The 16478-nt window shown below is 49.9% G+C and overlaps 1 protein-coding gene across 2 annotated transcripts in view; it reads right to left on the bottom strand.

Annotated features, from left to right (window-relative positions):
- The window catches only part of CHRNB2 (cholinergic receptor nicotinic beta 2 subunit), an 86787-nt gene that overhangs the window by 46769 nt on the left and 23540 nt on the right, over positions 1-16478 (bottom strand). Inside the window, exon 1 of one of the 2 annotated variants that reach the window (XM_063946838.1) lies at positions 9994-10305. The exons of the other annotated variant lie outside the window; for it this stretch is intronic. Within the exon in view, the coding sequence (XP_063802908.1) occupies positions 9994-10042 (49 nt within the window). The 5' untranslated portion in view covers positions 10043-10305. Of the gene's footprint in view, positions 1-9993; positions 10306-16478 lie in introns of those variants that run through there. 2 annotated transcript variants of the gene reach the window in all.

Below are 16478 nucleotides of genomic sequence, written 5' to 3'. Positions count from 1 at the left end.
ACATAGATTTTCAAAGCCCGGACTACGTCCAGCAACTTGGAATCCTCCAAGTCTCGAGTACCCGCAGGCACCACAATAGATTGGTTCAAATGAAACGCTGATACCACCTTAGGGAGAAATTGGGGACGAGTCCTCAATTCTGCCCTGTCCATATGGAAGATCAGATAAGGGCTTTTACATGACAAAGCCGCCAATTCTGACACACGCATAGCCGAAGCTAAGGCTAATAGCATGACCACTTTCCACGTGAGATATTTTAGCTCCACAGTCTTAAGTGGCTCAAAACCAGTGGGATTTCAGGAAATCCAACACAACGTTAAGATCCCAAGGTGCCACTGGAGGCACAAACGGGGGCTGAATATGCAGCACTCCCTTAACAAACGTCTGAACTTCAGGCAGTGAAGCCAGTTCTTTTTGAAAGAAAATAGATAGGGCCGAAATCTGGACCTTTATGGATCCTAATTTTAGGCCCATAGTCACTCCTGACTGTAGGAAGTGCAGGAATCGACCCAGCTGGAATTCCTCTGTAGGGGCCTTCCTGGCCTCACACCAAGCAACATATTTTCGCCATATACGGTGATAATGTTGTGCTGTCACGTCTTTCCTAGCCTTTATCAGCGTAGGAATCACTTCATCTGGAATGCCCTTTTCCGTTAGGATCCGGCGTTCAACCGCCATGCCGTCAAACGCAGCCGCGGTAAGTCTTGGAACAGACAGGGCCCCTGCTGTAACAGGTCCTGTCTGAGAGGCAGAGGCCATGGGTCCTCTGAGATCATTTCTTGTAGTTCTGGGTACCAAGTTCTTCTTGGCCAATCCGGAACGATGAGTATAGTTCTTACTCCTCTCTTTCTTACTATCCTCAGTACCTTGGGTATGAGAGGAAGAGGAGGGAACACATAAACCGACTGGTACACCCACGGTGTCACTAGTGCGTCCACAGCTATCGCCTGAGGGTCCCTTGACCTGGCGCAATATTTTTTTAGCTTTTTGTTGAGGCGGGACGCCATCATGTCCACCTGTGGCCGTTCCCAACGGTTTACAATCTGCGTGAAGACTTCTGGATGAAGTCCCCACTTTCCCGGGTGGAGGTCGTGCCTGCTGAGGAAGTCTGCTTCCCAGTTGTCCACTCCCGGAATGAACACTGCTGACAGTGCTAGCACGTGATTTTCCGCCCATCGGAGAATCCTTGTGGCTTCTGCCATCGCCATCCTGCTTCTTGTGCCGCCCTGGCGGTTTACATGGGCGACCGCCGTGATGTTGTCTGATTGAATCAGCACTGGTTGGTTTTGAAGCAGGGGCTCTGCTTGACCCAGGGCGTTGTAAATGACCCTTAGTTCCAGTATATTTATGTGTAGTGAAGTCTCGTGACTTGACCACTGTCCTTGGAAGTTCCTTCCCCGAGTGACTGCCCCCCATCCTCGGAGGCTTGCGTCCGTGGTCACCAGGACCCAGTCCTGTATGCCGAATCTGCGGCCCTCGAGAAGATGAGCACTCTGCAGCCACCACAGCAGAGACACCCTGGCCCTCGGGGACAGGGTGATCAACCGATGCATCTGAAGATGCGATCCGGACCATTTGTCTAACAGATCCCACTGAAAGATCCTTGCATGGAACCTGCCGAAGGGAATTGCTTCGTAAGAAGCCACCATCTTTCCCAGGACTCGCGTGCAGTGATGCACCGACACCTGTTTTGGTTTCAGGAGGTCCCTGACCAGAGATGACAATTCCTGGGCCTTCTCCACCGGGAGAAACACCTTCTTCTGTTCTGTGTCCAGAATCATGCCCAGGAAGAGCAGACGCGTCGCAGGAATCAGCTGCGACTTTGGGATATTCAGAATCCAGCCGTGCTGTTGCAACACTTCCTGAGAGAGTGCTACGCTGACTAACAACTGCTCTCTGGACCTCGCCTTTATAAGGAGATCGTCCAAGTACGGGATAATTATAACTCCCTTTTTCCGAAGGAGTATCATCATTTCGGCCATTACCTTGGTAAATACTCTCGGTGCCGTGGACAGACCAAACGGCAACGTCTAGAATTGGTAATGACAATCCTGTACCACAAACCTGAGGTACTCCTGGTGAGGTGGGTAAACGGGGACATGCAAGTAAGCATCCTTGATGTCCAGCGACACCATAAAGTCCCCCTCTTCAAGGCTTGCAATAACCGCCCTGAGCGATTCCATTTTGAACTTGAACTTCCTTATATAAGTGTTCAAGGATTTTAAATTCAGAATGGGTTTCACCGAACCGTCTGGTTTCGGTACCACAAACATTGTGGAATAGTAACCCCGTCCCTGTTGAAGGAGGGGAACCTTGATTATCACCTGCTGGAGGTACAGCTTGTGAATTGCCGCCAGTACTACCTCCCTTTCCCTGGGAGCAGCTGGCAAGGCTGATTTGAGGTAACGGCGAGGGGGAGTCGCCTCGAACTCCAGCTTGTATCCCTGAGATACAATTTGTACAGCCCAGAGATCCACTTGTGAGCGAACCCACTGGTTGCTGAAGTTTCGGAGACGCGCCCCCACCGCACCCGGCTCCGCCTGTGGAGCCCCAGCGTCATGCGGTGGACTTAGAGGAAGCGGGGGAGGATTTTTGTTCCTGGGAACTGGCTGAATGGTGCAGCTTCTTTCCTCTACCCCTGCCTCTGGGCAGAAAGGATGCGCCTCTGATTCGCTTGCCTTTCTGAGGCCGAAAGGACTGTACATGATAATACGGTGCTTTCTTAGGCTGTGAGGGAACCTGAGGTAAAAAAGTTGACTTCCCGGCTGTTGCCGTGGATACGAGGTTCGAGAGACCGTCCCCAAACAATTCCTCACCCTTGTAAGGCAAAACCTCCATGTGCCTTTTAGAATCCGCATCACCTGTCCACTGCCGAGTCCATAATACTCTCCTGGCAGAAATGGACATTGCATTAATTCTAGATGCCAGCAGGCAAATGTCCCTCTGTGCATCCCGCATATATAAGACGACGTCTTTTATATGTTCTATGGTTAGCAAAATAGTATCCCTGTCGAGGGAATCAATGTTGTCTGACAGGGAATCAGACCATGCGGCTGCAGCACTACACATCCATGCTGAAGCAATAGCAGGTCTCAGTATAGTACCTGAGTGCGTATACACAGACTTCAGGATAGCTTCCTGCTTTCTATCCGCAGGCTCCTTTAAGGCGGCCGTATCCTGAGGCGGCAGTGCCACCTTTTTTGATAAGCGTGTGAGCGCCTTGTCCACCCTAGGGGATGTTTCCCAACGTAACCTGTCCGTTGGCGGGAAAGGGTACGCCATCAGTAACCTTTTAGAAATCACTAGTTTCTTATCGGGGGAACTCCACGCTTCCTCACACAATTCATTTAATTCATCAGATGGGGGAAAAGTCAATGGCTGCTTTTTCTCCCCAAACATAATACCCTTCTTGGTGGTAACTGGGTTAATATCAGAAATGTGCAATACATTTTTCATTGCAGTAATCATGCATCGGATGGCTTTTGTAGACTGTGCATTTGTCTCATCCTCATCTACACTGGAGTCAGACTCCGTGTCGACATCTGTGTCTACCATCTGAGCTAGCGGGCGTTTATGAGCCCCTGATGGCCTCTGAGACGCCTGGGCAGGCGCAGGCTGAGATCCCGGCTGTCCCAAGGCTGCTGCGTCATCGAACCTTTTATGTAAGGAGTTGACACTGTCTGTTAAGACCTTCCACATATCCATCCAATCCGGTGTCGGCCCCGTCGGGGGCGACACCACACTTATCTGCCCTTGCTCCGCCTCCACGTAACCCTCCTCATCAAACATGTCGACACAGCCGTACCGACACACCGCGCACACACACAGGGAATGCTCTGACTGAGGACAGGACCCCACAAAGTCCTTTGGGGAGACAGAGAGAGAGTATGCCAGCACACACCACAGCGCTATATAACACAGGGATTTACACTATACTGAGTGATTTTTCCCAATAGCTGCTTATTATCTTATTTGCGCCTAAATTTATGTGCCCCCCCTCTCTTTTTTACCCTTCATGTACAGGATACTGCAGGGGAGAGCCTGGGGAGCGTCCTTCCAGCGGAGCTGTGAAGAGAAAATGGCGCTGGTGTGCTGAGGAAGAAGGCCCCGCCCCCTCAGCGGCGGGCTTCTCCCACGTTTTGTATATCTTAATGGCGTTTTTTTTTGCACATATACAGTTTTCCAGACTGTATTATGTGCATACTGTGCCAAAAGGTAATCTTATTGCTGCCCAGGGCGCCCCCCCCAGCGCCCTGCACCCTACAGTGACCGGAGTGTGTGGTGTGCAGTGGGAGCAATGGCGCACAGCTGCAGTGCTGTGCGCTACCTTAATGAAGACCGGAGTCTTCTGCCGCCGATTTCATCTCCTTCTCTTCTGTCTTCTGGCTCTGCAAGGAGGACGGCGGCGCGGCTCCGGGAACGGACGATCGAGGTCAGGCCCTGTGTTCGAACCCTCTGGAGCTAATGGTGTCCAGTAGCCTAAGAAGCACAAGCTAGCTGCACGCAGGTAGGTTTGCTTCTCTCCCCTCAGTCCCACGTAGCAGAGAGTCTGTTGCCAGCAGATCTCACTGAAAATAAAAAACCTAACAAATACTTTCTTTCTAGCAAGCTCAGAAGAGCCCACTAGGAGCACCCAGCTCTGGCCGGGCACAGATTCTAACTGGGGTCTGGAGGAGGGGCATAGAGGGAGGAGCCAGTGCACACCAGATAGTACCTAATCTTTCTTTTAGAGTGCCCAGTCTCCTGCGGTGCCCGTCTATTCCCCATGGTCCTTACGGAGTTCCCAGCATCCACTAGGACGTCAGAGAAATAGAGATGCTGTACAGGGGGAAACAAATACAGGGATGATGTATGGGGGAAGAGACACTAATACAGGGATGATGTATGGGGGGACACACTAATACAGGGATGATGTATGGGGGAAGAGACACTAATACATGGATGATGTATGGGGGGGGGGGACGACACTAATACAGGGATGATGTATGGGGGAACACTAAAACAAGGATGATGTATGGGGGGGACACTAATACAGGGATGATGTATGGGGGGACACTAATACAGGGATGATGTATGGGGGGACACTAATACAAGGATGATGTATGGGGGGGACACTAATACAAGGATGATGTATGGGGGGGACACTAATACAGGGATGATGTATGGGGGGACACTAATACAGGGATGATGTATGGGGGGACACTAATACAAGGATGATGTATGGGGGGGACACTAATACAGGGATGATGTATGGGGGGGACACTAATACAGGGATGATGTATGGGGGGGACACTAATACAGGGATGATGTATGGGGGGGGACACTAATACAGGGATGATGTATGGGGGGGACACTAATACAGGGATGATGTATGGGGGGACACTAATACAAGGATGATGTATGGGGGGACACTAATACAAGGATGATGTATGGGGGAGACACTAATACAGGGATGATGTATGGGGGGGGACACTAATACAGGGATGATGTATGGGGGGGGGGACACTAATACAGGGATGATGTATGGGGGGGGGACACTAATACAGGGATGATGTATGGGGGGACACTAATACAAGGTTGATGTATGGGGGGACACTAATACAGGGATGATGTATGGGGGGACACTAATACAGGGATGATGTATGTGGGGACACTAATACAAGGTTGATGTATGGGGGGACACTAATACAAGGTTGATGTATGGGGGGACACTAATACAGGGATGATGTATGGGGGGACACTAATACAAGGATGATGTATGGGGGGGGACACTAATACAGGGATGATGTATGGGGGGACACTAATACAGGGATGATGTATGGGGGGACACTAATACAAGGTTGATGTATGGGAACACTAATACAGGGATGATGTATGGGGGGGACACTAATACAGGGATGATGTATGGGGGGGACACTAATACAGGGATGATGTATGGGGGGACACTAATACAGGGAAGATGTATGGGGGGGATACTAATACAGGGATGATGTATGGGGGGACACTAATACAGGGATGATGTATGGGGGGACACTAATACAAGGTTGATGTATGGGGGGACACAAATACAGGGATGATGTATGGGGGGACACTAATACAAGGATGATGTATGGGGGGGGACACTAATACAGGGATGATGTATGGGGGGACACTAATACAGGGATGATGTATGGGGGTACACTAATACAGGGATGATGTATGGGGGGGACACACTAATACAGGGATGATGTATGGGGGGACACTAATACAGGGATGATGTATGGGGGGACACTAATACAGGGATGATGTATGGGGGGACACTAATACAAGGTTGATGTATGGGGGGACACTAATACAGGGATGATGTATGGGGGGTACACTAATACAGGGATGATGTATGGGAGGGGACACTAATACAGGGATGATGTATGGGGGGGACACTAATACAGGGATGATGTATGGGGGGGGGACACTAATACAGGGATGATGTATGGGGGGACACTAATACAAGGTTGATGTATGGGGGGACACTAATACAGGGATGATGTATGGGGGGACACTAATACAAGGTTGATGTATGGGGGGACACTAATACAGGGATGATGTATGGGGGGACACTAATACAAGGATGATGTATGGGGGGGGACACTAATGCAGGGATGATGTATGGGGGGACACTAATACAGGGATGATGTATGGGGGGACACTAATACAGGGATGATGTATGGGGGGGGCACTAATACAGGGATGATGTATGGGGGGACACTAATACAGGGATGATGTATGGGGGTACACTAATACAGGGATGATGTATGGGGGGGACACACTAATACAGGGATGATGTATGGGGGGACACTAATACAGGGATGATGTATGGGGGGACACTAATACAAGGTTGATGTATGGGGGGACACTAATACAGGGATGATGTATGGGGGGACACTAATACAAGGTTGATGTATGGGGGGACACTAATACAGGGATGATGTATGGGGGGTACACTAATACAGGGATGATGTATGGGGGGGGACACTAATACAGGGATGATGTATGGGGGGACACTAATACAGGGATGATGTATGGGGGGGGGACACTAATACAGGGATGATGTATGGGGGGACACTAATACAAGGTTGATGTATGGGGGGACACTAATACAGGGATGATGTATGGGGGGACACTAATACAAGGTTGATGTATGGGGGGACACTAATACAGGGATGATGTATGGGGGGACACTAATACAAGGATGATGTATGGGGGGGACACTAATGCAGGGATGATGTATGGGGGGACACTAATACAGGGATGATGTATGGGGGGACACTAATACAGGGATGATGTATGGGGGGGGCACTAATACAGGGATGATGTATGGGGGGACACTAATACAGGGATGATGTATGGGGGGACACTAATACAGGGATGATGTATGGGGGGGACACTAATACAGGGATGATGTATGGGGGGACACTAATACAGGGGTGATGTATGGGGGGGGACACTAATACAGGGATGATGTATGGGGGGACACTAATACAGGGATGATGTATGGGGGGACACTAATACAGGGATGATGTATGGGGGGGACACTAATACAGGGATGATGTATGGGGGGACACTAATACAGGGATGATGTATGGGGGGACACTAATACAGGGATAATGTATGGGGGGGACACTAATACAGGGATGATGTATGGGGGGGACACTAATACAAGGATGATGTATGGGGGGGACACTAATACAGGGATGATGTATGGGGGGGACACTAATACAGGGATGATGTATGTGGGGACACTAATACAGGGATGATGTATGGGGGGACACTAATACAGGGATGATGTATGGGGGGGGACACTAATACAGGGATGATGTATGGGGGGCCACTAATACAAGGTTGATGTATGGGGGGACACTAATACAAGGTTGATGTATGGGGGGACACTAATACAGGGATGATGTATGGGGGGACACTTATACAAGGATGATGTATGGGGGGGGACACTAATACAGGGATGATGTATGGGGGGACACTAATACAGGGATGATGTATGGGGGGACACTAATACAGGGATGATGTATGGGGGGGAGGACACTAATACAGGGATGATGTATGGGGGTCACTAATACAGGGATGATGTATGGGGGGACACTAATACAGGGATAATGTATGGGGGGGACACTAATACAGGGATGGTGTATGGGGGGGGCACTAATACAAGGATGATGTATGGGGGGGGACACTAATACAGGGATGATGTATGGGGGGGGGGGGACACTAATACAGGGATGATGTATGTGGGGACACTAATACAGGGATGATGTATGGGGGGACACTAATACAGGGATGATGTATGGGGGGGACACTAATACAGGGATGATGTATGGGGGGACACTAATACAGGGATGATGTATGGGGGGGGACACTAATACAGGGATAATGTATGGGGGACACTAATACAGGGATGATGGATGGGGGGGACACTAATACAGGGATGATGTATGGGGGGGTCACTAATACAGGGATGATGTATGGGGGGGACACTAATACAGGGATGATGTATGGGGGGGGACACTAATACAGGGATGATGTATGGGGGGGACACTAATAGAGGGATGATGTATGTGGCGACACTAATACAGGGATGATGTATGGGGGGGGGGGGACACTAATACAGGGATGATGTATGGGGGGACACTAATACAGGGATGATGTATGGGGGGACACTAATACAGGGATGATGTATGGGGGGACACTAATACAGGGATAATGTAGGGGGGGGACACTAATACAGGGATGATGTATGGGGACACTAATACCGGGATAATGTATGGGGGGGACACTAATACAGGGATGATGTATGGGGACACTAATACAGGGATGATGTATGGGGGGGGGACAATAATACAGGGATGATGTATGGGGACAGTGTAATACAGGGATGATGTAGGGGGGGACAGTGTAATACAGGGATGATGTATGGGGGGACACTAATACAGGGATGATGTATGGGGGGACACTAATACAGGGATGATGTATGGGGGGACACTAATACAGGGATGATGTATGGGGGGACACTAATACAGGGATGATGTATGGGGGGACACTAATACAGGGATAATGTATGGGGGGGGGGACACTAATACAGGGATGATGTATGGGGACACTAATACAGGGATAATGTATGGGGGGGACACTAATACAGGGATGATGTATGGGGACACTAATACAGGGATGATGTATGGGGACAGTGTAATACAGGGATGATGTAGGGGGGGACAGTGTAATACAGGGATGATGTAGGGGGGACAGTGTAATACAGGGATGATGCACAGGAGAGGGCGGACAGTGTAATACAGGGATGATGTAGGGGGGGACAGTGTAATACAGGGATGATGTAGGGGGGACAGTGTAATACAGGGATGATGCACAGGAGAGGGGGGACAGTGTAATACAGGGATGATGTAGGGGGGGACAGTGTAATACAGGGATGATGTAGGGGGGACAGTGTAATACAGGGATGATGCACAGGAGAGGGCGGACAGTGTAATACAGGGATGATGTAGGGGGGGACAGTGTAATACAGGGATGATGTAGGGGGGACAGTGTAATACAGGGATGATGCACAGGAGAGGGGGGACAGTGTAATACAGGGATGATGCACAGGAGAGGGGGGACAGTGTAATACAGGGATGATTTAGGGGGGGCAGTGTAATACAGGGATGATGCACAGGAAAGGGGGACAGTGTGACACAGGTATGATGTAGGGGGACAGTGTAATACAGGGATGATGTAGGGGGGGACAGTGTAATACAGGGATGAAGCACAGGAGAGGGGGGACAGTAATACAGGGATGATTTAGGGGGGGCAGTGTAATACAGGTATGACGCACAGGGAAGGGGGGACAGTGTGACACAGGTATGGCGCACAGGGGAGGGGGTGACGTAGGAAGGGGGTATCCCGGGGCAGTCAGTGACAGGGTGCGATGCTGTGGCCCCCGGTAGTACTCACTCCTCAGGAGCCCCAGCAGACACAGCCGCATGAAGAGAGGAGCCATCATGCTGGGATCACAGCCTCATGTCCCCGGTCCCGGCGCTCTGTACAGGGGTTCCCGTGCTCGCTTCCAGGGGGCTATACTGCAGCCAGCCGGGGGCTCATCCTCACTGCTGCTGCTGCCCCTGTGTACGATGCTGCCGCTGCTGCTGCGGGTATCCGCCTCCTCCGCCCCCGCTGCTGTCACTGGCCGCCGCTGCCGCGCAGACTCCGAGCCCGGCCGTCGGTCACTCTGCGCTGCTGCTGCTGGTGGGGGCCGGGGAGAGAGAAGAGGAGGTCTGGCTTCTCTGTCACCTGTACTGTATATACATCCCCTGTATATACCCTCATAGGAGGAGGCCTGGCTTCTCTGTCACCTGTACTGTATATACATCCCCTGTATATACCCTCATAGGAGGAGGCCTGGCTTCTCTGTCACCTGTACTGTATATACATCCCCTGTATATACCCTCATAGGAGGAGGTCTGGCTTCTCTGTCACCTGTACTGTATATACATCCCCTGTATATACCCTCATAGGAGGAGGCCTGGCTTCTCTGTCACCTGTACTGTATATACATCCCCTGTATATACCCTCATAGGAGGAGGTCTGGCTTCTCTGTCACCTGTACTGTATATACATCCCCTGTATATACCCTCATAGGAGGAGGCCTGGCTTCTCTGTCACCTGTACTGTATATACATCCCCTGTATATACCCTCATAGGAGGAGGCCTGGCTTCTCTGTCACCTGTACTGTATATACATCCCCTGTATATACCCTCATAGGAGGAGGCCTGGCTTCTCTGACACCTGTACTGTATATACATCCCCTGTATATACCCTCATAGGAGGAGGTCTGGCTTCTCTGTCACCTGTACTGTATATACATCCCCTGTATATACCCTCATAGGAGGAGGCCTGGCTTCTCTGTCACCTGTACTGTATATACATCCCCTGTATATACCCTCATAGGAGGAGGTCTGGCTTCTCTGTCACCTGTACTGTATATACATCCCCTGTATATACCCTCATAGGAGGAGGCCTGGCTTCTCTGTCACCTGTACTGTATATACATCCCCTGTATATACCCTCATAGGAGGAGGCCTGGCTTCTCTGTCACCTGTACTGTATATACATCCCCTGTATATACCCTCATAGGAGGAGGCCTGGCTTCTCTGTCACCTGTACTGTATATACATCCCCTGTATATACCCTCATAGGAGGAGGTCTGGCTTCTCTGTCACCTGTACTGTATATACATCCCCTGTATATACCCTCATAGGAGGAGGCCTGGCTTCTCTGTCACCTGTACTGTATATACATCCCCTGTATATACCCTCACAGGAGGAGGCCTGGCTTCTCTGTCACCTGTACTGTATATACATCCCCTGTATATACCCTCACAGGAGGAGGCCTGGCTTCTCTGTCACCTGTACTGTATATACATCCCCTGTATATACCCTCACAGGAGGAGGCCTGGCTTCTCTGTCACCTGTACTGTATATACATCCCCTGTATATACCCTCACAGGAGGAGGCCTGGCTTCTCTGTCACCTGTACTGTATATACATCCCCTGTATATACCCTCACAGGAGGAGGCCTGGCTTCTCTGTCACCTGTACTGTATATACATCCCCTGTATATACCCTCACAGGAGGAGGCCTGGCTTCTCTGTCACCTGTACTGTATATACATCCCCTGTATATACCCTCATAGGAGGAGGCCTGGCTTCTCTGTCACCTGTACTGTATATACATCCCCTGTATATACCCTCATAGGAGGAGGCCTGGCTTCTCTGTCACCTGTACTGTATATACATCCCCTGTATATACCCTCATAGGAGGAGGTCTGGCTTCTCTGTCACCTGTACTGTATATACATCCCCTGTATATACCCTCATAGGAGGAGGCCTGGCTTCTCTGTCACCTGTACTGTATATACATCCCCTGTATATACCCTCATAGGAGGAGGCCTGGCTTCTCTGTCACCTGTACTGTATATACATCCCCTGTATATACCCTCATAGGAGGAGGCCTGGCTTCTCTGTCACCTGTACTGTATATACATCCCCTGTATATACCCTCATAGGAGGAGGCCTGGCTTCTCTGTCACCTGTACTGTATATACATCCCCTGTATATACCCTCATAGGAGGAGGCCTGGCTTCTCTGTCACCTGTACTGTATATACATCCCCTGTATATACCCTCATAGGAGGAGGCCTGGCTTCTCTGTCACCTGTACTGTATATACATCCCCTGTATATACCCTCATAGGAGGAGGCCTGGCTTCTCTGTCACCTGTACTGTATATACATCCCCTGTATATACCCTCATAGGAGGAGGCCTGGCTTCTCTGTCACCTGTACTGTATATACATCCCCTGTATATACCCTCATAGGAGGAGGCCTGGCTTCTCTGTCACCTGTACTGTATATACATCCCCTGTATATACCCTCATAGGAGGAGGCCTGGCTTCTCTGTCACCTGTACTGTATATACATCCCCTGTATATACCCTCATAGGAGGAGGCCTGGCTTCTCTGTCACCTGTACTGTATATACATCCCCTGTATATACCCTCATAGGAGGAGGCCTGGCTTCTCTGTCACCTGTACTGTATATACATCCCCTGTATATACCCTCATAGGAGGAGGTCTGGCTTCTCTGTCACCTGTACTGTATATACATCCCCTGTATATACCCTCATAGGAGGAGGCCTGGCTTCTCTGTCACCTGTACTGTATATACATCCCCTGTATATACCCTCATAGGAGGAGGCCTGGCTTCTCTGTCACCTGTACTGTATATACATCCCCTGTATATACCCTCATAGGAGGAGGCCTGGCTTCTCTGTCACCTGTACTGTATATACATCCCCTGTATATACCCTCATAGGAGGAGGCCTGGCTTCTCTGTCACCTGTACTGTATATACATCCCCTGTATATACCCTCATAGGAGGAGGCCTGGCTTCTCTGTCACCTGTACTGTATATACATCCCCTGTATATACCCTCATAGGAGGAGGTCTGGCTTCTCTGTCACCTGTACTGTATATACATCCCCTGTATATACCCTCATAGGAGGAGGCCTGGCTTCTCTGTCACCTGTACTGTATATACATCCCCTGTATATACCCTCATAGGAGGAGGCCTGGCTTCTCTGTCACCTGTACTGTATATACATCCCCTGTATATACCCTCATAGGAGGAGGCCTGGCTTCTCTGTCACCTGTACTGTATATACATCCCCTGTATATACCCTCATAGGAGGAGGCCTGGCTTCTCTGTCACCTGTACTGTATATACATCCCCTGTATATACCCTCATAGGAGGAGGTCTGGCTTCTCTGTCACCTGTACTGTATATACATCCCCTGTATATACCCTCATAGGAGGAGGCCTGGCTTCTCTGTCACCTGTACTGTATATACATCCCCTGTATATACCCTCATAGGAGGAGGCCTGGCTTCTCTGTCACCTGTACTGTATATACATCCCCTGTATATACCCTCATAGGAGGAGGCCTGGCTTCTCTGTCACCTGTACTGTATATACATCCCCTGTATATACCCTCATAGGAGGAGGCCTGGCTTCTCTGTCACCTGTACTGTATATACATCCCCTGTATATACCCTCATAGGAGGAGGCCTGGCTTCTCTGTCACCTGTACTGTATATACATCCCCTGTATATACCCTCATAGGAGGAGGCCTGGCTTCTCTGTCACCTGTACTGTATATACATCCCCTGTATATACCCTCATAGGAGGAGGCCTGGCTTCTCTGTCACCTGTACTGTATATACATCCCCTGTATATACCCTCATAGGAGGAGGCCTGGCTTCTCTGTCACCTGTACTGTATATACATCCCCTGTATATACCCTCATAGGAGGAGGCCTGGCTTCTCTGTCACCTGTACTGTATATACATCCCCTGTATATACCCTCATAGGAGGAGGCCTGGCACCTCTACTGTATATATACATTACACTATACATCCCCTGTATATACCCTCATAGGAGGAGGTCTGGCTTCTCTGTCACCTGTACTGTATATACATCCCCTGTATATACCCTCATAGGAGGAGGCCTGGCTGGCACCTCTACTGTATATATACATTACACTATACATCCCTATATACATCTCCACAGGAGGAGGCCTGGCACCTCTACTGTATATATACATTACACTATACATCCCTATATACATCCCCACAGGAGGAGGCCTGGCTGCTCTGTCACCTGTACTGTATATACATCCCCTGTATACACCCTCATAGGAGGAGGCCTGGCACCTCTACTGTATATATACATTGCACTATATATCCCCTATATACATCCCAACAGGAGGAGGCCTGGCTTCTCTGTCACCTGTACTGTATATACATCCCCTGTATACACCCTCATAGGAGGAGGCCTGGCACCTCTACTGTATATATACATTGCACTATATATCCCTATATACATCCCCACAGGAGGAGGCCTGGCACCTCTACTGTATATATACATTGCACTATATATCCCTATATACATCCCCACAGGAGGAGGCCTGCCACCTCTACTGTATATATACATTACACTATACATCCCTATATACATCCCCACAGGAGGAGGCCTGGCTGCTCTGTCACCTGTACTGTATATACATCCCCTGTATACACCCTCATAGGAGGAGGCCTGTATATATACTGTATATATACATTACACTACATATCCCCTATATACATCCCCACAGGAGGAGGCCTGGCTGCTCTGTCACCTGTACTGTATATATACATTACACTATACATCCCCTATATACATCCCCACAGGAGGAGGCCTGGCCGCTCTGTCACCTCTACTGTATATATACATTACACTATACATCCCCTATATACATCCCCACAGGAGGAGGCCTGGCCGCTCTGTCACCTCTACTGTATATATACATTACACTATACATCCCCTATATACATCCCCACAGGAGGAGGCCTGGCCGCTCTGTCACCTCTACTGTATATATACACTGCTCAAAAAAGTAAAGGGAACTCTTAAACAACACAATGTAACTCCAAGTCAATCACACTTCTGTGAAAGCAAACTGTCCACTTAGGAAGCAACACTGATTGACAATCAATTTCACATGCTGCTGTGCAAATGGAATAGACAACAGGTGGAAATTATAGGCAATTAGCAAGACACCCCCAATAAGGAGTTTTTCTGCAGGTGGTGACCACATACCACTTCTCAGCTCCTATGCTTTCTGGCTGATGTTTTGGTCACTTTTGAAAGCTGGCGGTGCTTTCACTCTAGTGGTAGCATGAGTCTACAACCCACACAAGTGGCTCAGGTAGTGCAGCTCATCCAGGATGGCACATCTATGCGAGCTGTGGCAAGAAAATTTGCTGTGTCTGTCAGCGTAGTGTCCAGAGCATGGAGGCGCTACCAGGAGACAGGCCAGTACATCAGGAGACGTGGAGGAGGCCGTAGGAGGGCAACAACCCAGCAGCAGGACCGCTACCTCCCGCCTTTGTGCAAGGAGGAACATGAGGAGCACTGCCAAAGCCCTGCAAAATGACCTCCAGCAAGCCACAAATGTGCATGTGTCTACTCAAACGATCAGAAACAGACTCCATGAGGGTGGTATGAGGGCCCGACGTCCACAGGTGGGGGTTGTGCTTACAGCCCAACACGGTGCAGGACGTTTGGCATTTGCCACAGAACACCAAGATTGGCAAATTCGCCACTGGTGCCCTGTGCTCTTCACAGATGAAAGCAGGTTCTCACTGAGCACATGTGACAGACGTGACAGAGTCTGGAGACGCCAAGGAGAACGTTCTGCTGCCTACAACATCCTCCAGCATGATCGGTTTGGCAGTGGGTCAGTAATGGTGTGGGGTGGCATTTCTTTGGGGGGCCGCACAGCCCTCCATGTGCTCGCCAGAGGTAGCCTGACTGCCATTAGGTACCGAGATGAGATCCTCAGACCCCTTGTGAGACCATATGCTGGTGCAGTTGGCCCAGGGTTCCTCCTAATGCAAGACAATGCTAGACCTCATGTGGCTGGAGTGTGTCAGCAGTTCCTGCAAGACTGGCCCGCCCGTTCCCCAGACCTGAATCCAATTGAGCACATCTGGGACATCATGTCTCGCTCCATCCACCAACGCCACGTTGCACCACAGACTGTCCTGGAGTTGGCGGATGCTTTAGTCCAGGTCTGGGAAGAGATCCCTCAGGAGACCATCCGCCACCTCATCAGGAGCATACCCAGGCGTTGTAGGGAGGTCATACAGGCACGTGGAGGCCACACACACTACTGAGCCTCATTTTGACTTGTTTTAAGGACATAACATCAAAGTTGGATCAGCCTGTAGTGTGTTTTTCCACTTTCATTTTGAGTGTGACTCCAAATCCAGACCTCCATGGGTTAATAAATTTGATTTCCATTGATAATTTTTGTGTGATTTTGTTGTCAGCGCATTCAACTAT

Source organism: Pseudophryne corroboree, chromosome 12 (assembly GCF_028390025.1).
Source record: "Pseudophryne corroboree isolate aPseCor3 chromosome 12, aPseCor3.hap2, whole genome shotgun sequence".
In the NCBI taxonomy this organism is placed as follows: domain Eukaryota; kingdom Metazoa; phylum Chordata; class Amphibia; order Anura; family Myobatrachidae; genus Pseudophryne; species Pseudophryne corroboree.
This window is presented reverse-complemented; position numbering and strand designations above follow the sequence as displayed.